General features: G+C 39.0%; 1 protein-coding gene and 1 pseudogene across 1 annotated transcript; both read left to right on the forward strand.

The window, feature by feature from the left end:
- LOC107621491 (glutathione S-transferase T3-like) lies at positions 1,197-2,752 on the forward strand. Its single transcript, XM_021114675.1, has 2 exons — positions 1,197-1,204; positions 1,660-2,752. Exons 1-2 carry the CDS (start codon positions 1,197-1,199, stop codon positions 2,750-2,752), a joined length of 1,101 nt encoding a protein of 366 aa, XP_020970334.1.
- Positions 3,107-4,474, forward strand: LOC107621490 (annotated as a pseudogene).

Here is a 10,356-nt window from a genome sequence, read left to right on the forward strand (position 1 = left end):
TGTGAGTATGTAAATCATTTATAATAAATACTTAAATAATAAAGTGTTCTTCTCACTAAAGTTAATTTTCTCTTGTATTCTTAATTTTTTTACTAAATATTAAGGATTAAGCTGACTTGTTCTTAACTCAAAAAGTTGAATAAGTTCGAATACCAACACAATAACATTGGCGAGTGTCTAAAGCCGTGACATATGATAGCTAATAAATAAATTTTCACTGTAAAATACTAAAATTAGATGACCAGAGGCCAAATCAGTTTCAATCCAAGCAGAAAAAAAATATAGAAAAGAAAAGATCAGTTTATATAACCAACTTACTTACCAAATAAAAATTTAGGAACAGACACTGCTCCCAATCTCAAATCATCATCATCTTTCTTTTCTAGAGAAGAACAATACCTTCCTCAATCTTCATCTTCTTTGCTGCTTGAGCTACGTACATCACTACTTAGCTTGCTTCAGTAGGAATTACAATCAAATTAACAGATTCCTTCCCAGTTTCTTCTGCATTATAACAAGAGTTTATTTATGAGACTTTTCTCAATATAATCACGTATTAACTACTAATATACTGAAAATGTCTTATAACTTACAAAAAGAATCACACATGATCAAGGGTGCTTCAATAAGAGCAAGTCTAATGGGAGTTCCAATTTTGCTTTTTTCTGACACCAACGAATTCCAATCGTTGGAGCAAAGCAAGTGAAGGTCCCCACACATTTTTCTAGGGGAGCCAGGCCCTCTGAGCAAGGACTTTGGCCAGCCAATAATTGGCAAGTTATTATTTAAATAAATAATTATATAAAATTATATTAAATAATTATATTATAATAAATAGATAATAATTAATTTAATAATAATTATAATAATTATTTATATTAAATAATTAAATAATAATTAATGTAATATAATTATAATAATTAATTATATTAAATATTGATATTTTTATTTAATTAATAATTTATATTAATTATTTAACTAATAATTAATTAAATAATTAAATTATAATTAATTTATTAATAATTATAATAATTAATTAAATTAAATAATTAAAATCTTTTATTTAATTAATAATTTATATTAATTATTTATATCATAATTAATATTAAATATTATTTATATTTATATTATTATATTAAATTAGCCGTTGCAAAACTAGCCGTTGTAAAATTAGCCGTTAGAAACTAGCCGTTACTATGTTACCGTTATTATTAATAAATTAATATTTTGTTACTCTATATATACCACTTAGATATACTTCTATTCTCACACTCTCTACTACTCTTCTTCATTTTCTTCCAAGTTTACGAAATCAAAGTTCTGCTACTATTATTTTTTGTTCGAAAAAATGGATCCAAACCAACTCAACTCTTTCTTCAATTACTTACAAAACTTTCCTCAAATTCCAAATACCCAACAATCTCAAACCTCAAACACTCAAGTTCCAAATCAAAACTTCACACTACCAAATACATTTTAAAATCCAAATCCACAAAATCTTTCTAATTTCAATTTTCAAGCTCCTTATAATAATCAATTTCCTATATTCCAACCGCAAAATCAAAATTCACAAACACCCCATTTTCCATTTTCATCCATATTTAACCCCTCTATCGGAAATGTTACTCCAACTTTCTTGCCGTTTCCAACTCAATTCAGTGCATCAAGACATAACTCATCTGGTGTTGGTGGCTCTTCTAACCCATCCTCTCAGACTCCTATACAATCTAGTCCAAATTCGCAATATTCAGATTTTGCCAACTCTCATGGATTAGATGCTATCGACCTCAATGATAATGATATTGAAGATCGGAGGCAAGATATTATTCAACACTGGCATTGGAAAGAGGATGAGATGCTGATCAGTGCATGGTTAAATGTTTCAACTGACCCTGTAGTTGGTACCGATCAAAAGGGGGAAACATTTTGGAGTCGAATTCATAGCTACTGTGTAGAATTTTGCTCCGACATGACAAGGGGGGTAGTTGCATGTAAGAAACAATGGTATAAGATCAACAAGGCTGTTGCACAATTTGCTGGTTGCTACGATCAAGCTGGTCGAAACATAAGGAGTGGTTCGAACGCTGATGATATAAAGGAGTTGGCTTATAAACTTTATTCCACACATTATGGTCAAAAATTCACTTTTGAGAGGCATTGGAATATGCTTCGGCTGGAGCAAAAATGGAGAAGCCAACTACCTACACAGAGTGGCGGCTCAAAGAGAACCAAGGTTAGTGCAACTGGAGCATACTCATCCTCATCAAACCCAGAAACACCGTTGGCTGATGAACCCGGTGTGGACTCTCCCGTTCACCCACAAGGATCAAAGAAGAGCAAGCGAAAAGGTAAGAGAAAAGCACAGATGTCTGAAGATTTTAGCGAAAGAAAATCATCGGTTGTCAAAAAATTATCTCTCATGGAAGATATTAAGAATGTTAGAGAAAAAGAACTACTGGAAAGGGAAAAAGAAAGAGAAGAGGAGAAGGAACATAGAGCAAAGATGTTGGCAATCAAAGAGAAGGAGTTACAATTTCAAGCGGCAATGAAAGAACAAGAATTACAAACTCAGAGGTATATTAAAGAAATGGAGATAAAAGCAAAAGAAAGGGAAATGGAAAGGATGGCCAAAGAAAGGGAAAGGGAGATGGATATGCAAATACTTAATGCTGACACGTCTACAATGAGTGAAAAACGACGAGCTCTTCATGAGATTGCATGTGAAAAACTAATTGCCAAGTGGTTTACTTAATGGTTCCTTGTATTCGTAGAGTTATGTAGCAAGTTCTTATTTTTATTGCGTATTACTGGTATGTGATGTAGTTTGTGTTATTTATTTCTGATGTAAGTTTTTAAATTAGTCAATATTATTGTGCCGTTATTGTTTATGAAAGTGATCATTGCAAAACTAGCCGTTAAGTAGCCGTTATAAAACTAGCCATTAAGTAGCCGTTGCAAAACTAGCCGTTGAAAAACTAGCCGTTAACTAGCCGTTAAGGTACTTAGTGCAGACACACTTATAAATATCAACTATCAATAACTCCTCAACTCCACTTCAACTCTTATTTCTCACCTCGAAAGAGAACTAAAAATTAGATTTCTAGATATGGCTAGAAATTTTGATGATATGTTTAATGAGGCTTTGTATAGCAAAAGAAGACGGCAAGATAACACACTCATAGATAATTGGATCGATGAGTATTTACTCAAAGATTCAGAAGAAGAAGATACCGATAGAAGCTCTATCCCAATTACTCGTAGATGGATCAACAGAGATCGAGAAGCAGGACATGATCGCCTTTTCCAAGATTACTTTGCAGATGATCCGGTGTATCATGCTGACATTTTTCGACGGAGATTTCGAATGAGAAGACATGTGTTCCTTCGGATAGTAGACGCTCTCTCAAACGTCGATCCTTATTTCCAACAGAGGGTTGATGCAACTGGAAGAAGAGGCTTGTCGCCACTGCAGAAATGTACTGCTGTGATACGGATGTTAGCATATGGCGTAGCAGCTGATGCTGTTGATGATTATGTGCGCATAGGCGAGAGCACTACAATTGAATGCTTGAAAAAATTTGTTGAAGGTGTCATTTCGGTGTTCGAGGATGAATACTTGCGAAAACCAAATCCAAATGACGTACAACGCCTACTACAAATGGCAGAGGGTCGTGGCTTCCCTGGCATGTTGGGTAGCATTGACTGCATGCATTGGCAATGAAAAAATTGTCCAAAGGCGTGGAAAGGTATGTACATGAGTGGTTATCGTAGGGTTGCAACCATAGTACTTGAGGTTGTAGCATTTTCAGACCTTTGGATATGGCATGCGTTCTTTGGAGTTTCTGGTTCAAATAACGATATCAACGTGTTAGATCGTTCTCCCGTGTTTGATGACATTCTAAATGATCGTGCTCCGGAGGTAAATTATACTATTAATGGTAATAATTATACAATGGGATACTACTTAGCAGATGGTATTTATCCTGAATGGGCCACATTTGTCAAATCAATCTCAAAGCCACAAGGGAAGAAACGCAAGTTATTTGCACAATACCAAGAAGGGCAAAGAAAAGATGTGGAACGAGCATTCGGAGTGTTGCAAGCACGCTTTGCAATTATACGTGGTCCAGCTCGTTTTTGGGAAAAGAAGAAGCTTGCCAACATAATGAGAGCTTGTATTATATTGCATAATATGATTGTTGAGGATGAAAGAGACACTTATGCAGGAAATTTTGCTCAAGGCTTAGAGTATGATGATGTTGAAAATGGCTTATCATAACCTCAACTGGGAGAAGAAGATTTTGCACCATACCATCAATTTCTCCAAAGAAATGCCCAACTTCGAAATAGGCAGCAGCATAGACAATTGAAAGAGGACTTGATTGAACACATATGGCAATTTCACAATGCTTGTCGTCAACTATAGAATTTAATTATATTTTTTTTTGTATTAAGTAATTTTACAAATTAGTGTAATCCCGAATTATATATTGTGTATTACTGTTATATATAAATTTATTTAATATTAATATCTTTTAATAGTGAATTATTTTTAAATTTAAATATTTAAATTATATTAATTAAAAAATTAATTACATTAATTTCAAATATTTTAATTAATTAATTAAGTAGGACCACAACAGGGACTAAAGTTAGTTACTCCTAATGGAGAAGAGAGAGATGCTTTGAGTTCCTATTTACTGTTTATGACGCAAAAGCTGATGTGGAGTTACTTTTTATAACAGGTGGGCCATAAACAAAAACTGGGATGAGTTCCCTATTGGAGATGGTCTAAGGGCCAAGCCAACAAAACACGCAACAATTATTTGATTGACAAAACGAATAAACCAAGTAAGCCTCGAATTTAAAAAATTAAAAAATAAATAACGTTCCATAAAATTTTGAATATATTCGGACTAAATCTATACAAGATTTTATTTAGATATGATTCGATTATACTATTTGTAAGTTAATAAACTGTTCTAAAGTCTAAATCTAATATGTGGGTAAGAAGGCTATAACAAGATATATATATGTTCAGACTCAATAAGAATTCTTGAGTTGTTTATCTAAGTAAATAATTATCTTCTCAAATTTTTCTTATTATCTTTTTTTCTTCTAAAAGATAGGCTCTAACAATTTTTAAGATAAAAGAAAATAATTATCTACCAATAAAAGTACAACTATTTAAAAAAGTGATTATCTTTCTATTATAAATACACTAATACATCTCATAAATGCTAACGTTCTAATCTATAAAAAAAACTTGTTCAAAGACCTTCCTAGTTTAAGCATCGAAATCTTTTACAGGTACCACCGTCACTTTGCCTCTTGTAGGTACCACTGTCACCTTCTCACGAGAAACTCAAACAACGGCATCTCGGCACCAAAACAAGTCAATCGCTGCTTCAGAAGGAGTCTAGACATTATCATTTCAGGTAACCCACGGAATAAAATTGTTACGATGGGTAATTGGAGATTAGTGGGCTGGACATGTTAGGCTGGCCCAATCGTCTGAGGAGGGAACCTTCGAAGGGGCTCGCGCCTTTGGGGCCTCTGTCCGACTTGTGATTGTGAGTGAATGGGGGGTGGTACCTGCAAAGACACTCCGATGCCTAAGTCAGCAAGGGTGTAAGCAGGTCTAGAGAGTATTGGGACTTAGAGATACCTGAGGGGTGTCAGTGTATTTATAGTGGTGAACCAATAACCACCGTTGAAGTAGTTCCACCTTTTAAGGTAGATAACTGTCCCTTTATCTTAGGGAAGTTGAGATATGGCTCCTGGAAGTGGGTTGAGAGTTTTTAGGGGCAGTTATTTTAATATTATCTGCCAGCTAATCCCCGTTCCCGACTTCCTTAGAGCAAGTTGTGGCAAGAACCGACTTCTCAGGGGAAGGTCTGTGTAAGGTGAGGCTCAATCCTGTGGGTTGTGCCTTTCGTTTGGACCTGGGCCTTAGCGTTGGGTTAGGGTATGAACAGTGCCCCTACTCGAGCCCAATTTCTTTCAAGAATTGGGTTCGAGTATTCTACTCGGGGTTGTAGCCGACCTGCAGAGGAACCGACGTGAATTTTCGGGACCGACGTGACTTTTCGGAACCGACGTATCTTTTGAATTTCTACAGTCGCGTCTAATCAAGCGTCACATCCATTTAGGGGTTCGTGTATCCACACGTAGGGATTAATTGCATTGGTAACGGTGCACCCATTAATGACTGCCTCCGTTTTTACCATTATGCCCCTAGCATGTTTATAAATACTTTCCCTCTCTTTCATTGTTTCGTTTCTGAAAACTTCACATTCGCGCATTCTTGTTTTGGAGAAAGCTTTGTTCTTGCCTTCAGTCGACTGTTGCTATTCCTGTTGCTTCAGAAGTAAAGGTCAGTCCTTCTTTTTTCCTCTATCATAAATGCTTTTTATTTGCATGTTTTTATTTCGGAGGAGTGTTTGACCGTAGTTTTAGCCGTTATGTTGGTTTTGAAACTTCTACCTCAGGCCCTCAGAGACTTCATTTTGATTTCTTTCCTTTTTTCTTTGTAGGATTCGTTGCCCCTTTTAAAAAGATGTCTACCTTAGAGTCTCTTTCATTATGGGTTGACGGTATGGTTCTTGGGAAAGAACCTTGGGTGGATACTGACTACATCACCGATCTCCGCATACGTCACAGGCTTTGTACTTCTGACGAGGACGAGGCCGAAATATGAGCTGATTGCCCCGGGTCCGGAAGACCGGGTTTGTTTTGGGAGGGCTTCTGAGGCAGCCCTTCATTTTTTCTATATGTATGAGAGCATGATTATCCGCTTGGGCATTTTTCTTCCTTTTTTCGACTTTGAAATAGCTGTTTTATGTCACTACCATGTTGCTCCTACCCAACTTCACCCTAATTCTTGAGGTTTTCTGAAAATTTATCAATTTATCAGCCATGCATTAGACTTTCTGACTTCTTTGAAGATTTTCTTTTTTCTCTTCCATATGACTAAGCCCTTTAGTGGGCAAAATAACAAACAGCAGTGGGTGTCTTTCCGGACCATACAAGGCCGGAGAGTTTTTACCCTTTTTGATGAATCCTTCCATGACTTCAAAAATTTCTTTTTCAAAGTTCAAGCCGTAGAGGGTCACCACCCCTTTTTCCTGGATGAGAATTCTTCTCCTCGCTTTCTCCTGTACTGGCTAGAGGCCTCTTCTTGTGAAAAATATAGTCTGGATGATTTGGATGAGGTGGAGGTGGCCATTGTGGGGTTCCTCCGAGAAGTATGGGAGAAATCCCCTACCTGGATACAAAAAAATTTCTCCATGGGTCTCCGACCTTTGTCCAGGCTCAACTAGGTAGCTTTTTGTTTGTTTATCATATTTTCCGACCTGTTCGTTTCCCGACTTGTTTTACTGACTTTAGCTTCCTAATTGTTTTTACAGAGATGGCGAAGAAGAATTCCAGGGAGTCTTACCAGAGAGTTCAGGAGGCCAAGACGAGGTCCCGCGCCAGAGTTGGCGGTGCCAGGGCGGCTAGTCCTTCTCTTCCTTCCCCTTCCCCCCTTCTCACAATTTGGGGACCCCCACCCAACCTATTGTCATTTCTTCCTCAGCCTCTTCTCTGCCGCCCCCTCCTCCCCGATCTTCCCCTGAGCCAGAAAGAAGAAGCGCAAGACTTTAGAGTCTAGCTCTTCTTTTGAAGGTGAGACCAAGGTGGATGCGCCTCAGTTCGTTCGGAAGTATATCTATCCTCATACTCGTATAGGTATGAATGATGCTTCTGTTCGAAACCACCTTACTATTCTGGCTCAGGAGAGTATCAGGGCAGCAGGGGTGTGCACAAAGTTCCTTGATATTTTTGGGAAGACTCCCCTTAGCTCTTTGGGTTCATCCTCGAGGGTTGAAGAGCTGGAGGGGAGGCTTCTCTTATATCAAGGGCAGGAGAAGATGCTGAGGGAGGAGGTCGCCAAATTGAACGAGGAGAGGGATGGCCTCCAGGAGAGGGAGAGGAAGTTGCAGGCCCAGTGTTCTATGGCGGAGGGCCTGAGAGAGAAGGCGCAGGAGAGTTATTCGAGCTTGTTCGAGGACCTTGTGGAGGTGAAGAAGGATTTGATGAGAGCTCGGGATGCCTATACAGAGTTGGAGGACTCCATTGCTGACGGGGGCTGAAGAAGCGTGGAGGATCTTTAAAGAACAGGTCGGAGTTCTTGCTCCTGACCTGAATCTCTCTCCTTTGGATCCGGACAAGATCGTGGTCGACGGAGCTATCGTTTCTCCTCCCACTCCCCGATATGTCACCGAGTCTGATCTAAAGACTCAGGGACAGAGGATAATGGAGTCCCCTCCCCGACCAAAAGATGCCCCGAGTTCTTCGAAGGCTCCTGGAACTTCCACTCCGTCTCCTATGGATATTTCTCTCCCTGGTCCTGATAGCGCTCCGACTACTCTCCCCAACTCTGGTGGTGCTCCGACTACTCCTTCCGGCTCTGGTGGTGACGTCCTTCCTAACTGAAAAATTTATTGTGGCTATATGGGGACTCGGCCTGTGGGTCCCCCTTTTTTACACTATTTATTTTTATGTTGTGGTGGTATTTTGCTGACACTTTCTTGGCCTTTTATGGCCGTAAACAAAATATTTAAAAATACTCTTTTTTGGATAAGGGTTTAGGTCATCTTTCTTTGTCTTGTTGTGCGCATGCTTGTCTGCTTAGGTTTTGAAAAACCTTTTTTATTTTTGTTTTAAGAAACCCTTTTCTTGGCTGACTGTCCCTTCTTCTGAGTTTCTCTTAAATTTTTCTTAAGGACTTGGGACAGCCTTTGCCTTGGTGCTTTCAATAGGTTTTCTGATCTCTTTTCGGTATTTCTTATACTCAATTTTTTGATTTATTGAGTTCTTATGACTTAGACTATTTTTGCGATGCATTTCTTTGTTTCTCGGTTTTTCCGACTTGTAAGTCAGATAATTTCCGAGTTTTTCATTATCGACCTTTATAACCTCTTTACACCGACTTGTACCTCGTCGTTTCATCTGACGACCATCTAGGTCGGTTCATGGGATTTTCACGCTTTGTCGAGCTTAAGTCGGCGCGTTTCGTAGAAAGAAAGAAAAGCGAGAAGGAATTTATAAGTGATATTGTCAAAAGATCTTTATTTATTTGCAAAGGTTCTTTACTGCTACTAAGGGTTTTTGACTATTTATGGCCCCTTAGTCTCTACTGTGATGCCTCGTTAAAAACCCCCCTTCAGAAAAAACTCTTTTCTTTTGGGAAAAACCATGAAGTTGGGAAAAGAGTACATCAGGGAGTAGAGTTTGCTTTTAACTGTAGTACCTTTTCATATTACAAGCATGCCACGACCTAGGTAACTTGGTGCCGTTTAAATCGGTCACTTTGTAATAACCTTTTCCTAAGACTTCTCTAATCTTGTATGGTCCCTTCCGATTGGCAGCGAGCTTTCCTTTCTCAGATTTGTTGACTCCAATGTCGTTTCTGATTAAGACCAAGTCGTCTGGGGTGAAACTCCTTCGAATGACTTTTTTGTTGTATCTGGTAGTCATTCTTTGTTTCAACGCCGCTTCTCTTATCTGGGCTTGCTCTCGGACTTCGGGGAGCAATTCGAGTTCCTCTTTGTGCCCCTTTATGTTTCCGACCTCATCATGGAAGATCACCCTTGGACTTTGCTCGTCGACTTTTACTGGTATCATGGCTTCCACGCCATAGACAAGTCGGAAGGGTGTTTTCCCTATGGCAGATTGCGGCATCGTCTGGTAAGCCCATAATACCTGGGGGAGCTCCTCAGTCCAAGCTTCTTTTGCGTCTTGTAGCCTTTTCTTTAATCCTGCCAGTATGACTTTGTTAGCTGCCTCGGCTTGTCCATTTGCTTGTGGATGTTCCACCGAGGTGAACTGGTATTTGATCTTCATACTGGCTACCAGGCTTCTGAAGGTAGAGTCGGTGAATTGGGTTCCATTATCTGTGGTGATGGAATGAGGTATCCCATACCTTGTGATCATATTTTTGTAGAGGAACCTCCGACTTCTCTGGGCCGTGATAGTGGCTAATGGTTCTGCTTCTATCCACTTCGTGAAATAGTCTATTCCCACGATTAAGTATTTGACTTGTCCTGGGACCTGGGAGAAAGGTCCTAACAAATCCATCCCCCATTTTGCGAAGGGCCATGGAGAAGTTATACTGATGAGCTCCTCGGGGGGAGCCACGTGGAAATTTGTGTGCATCTGGCATGGCTGGCACTTCTTCACAAATTCTGTGGCATTCTTCTGCAAGGTCGGCCAGTAAAACCCAGCTCGGATTACTTTTCTGGCTAGCGACCTGGCTCAGAGGTGGTTTCCACAGATCCCATTATGAACCTCCTCTAGCACTTCAGTGGTCCT

Source organism: Arachis ipaensis, chromosome B10 (genome assembly GCF_000816755.2).
Source record: "Arachis ipaensis cultivar K30076 chromosome B10, Araip1.1, whole genome shotgun sequence".
Taxonomy (NCBI): Eukaryota; Viridiplantae; Streptophyta; class Magnoliopsida; order Fabales; family Fabaceae; genus Arachis; species Arachis ipaensis.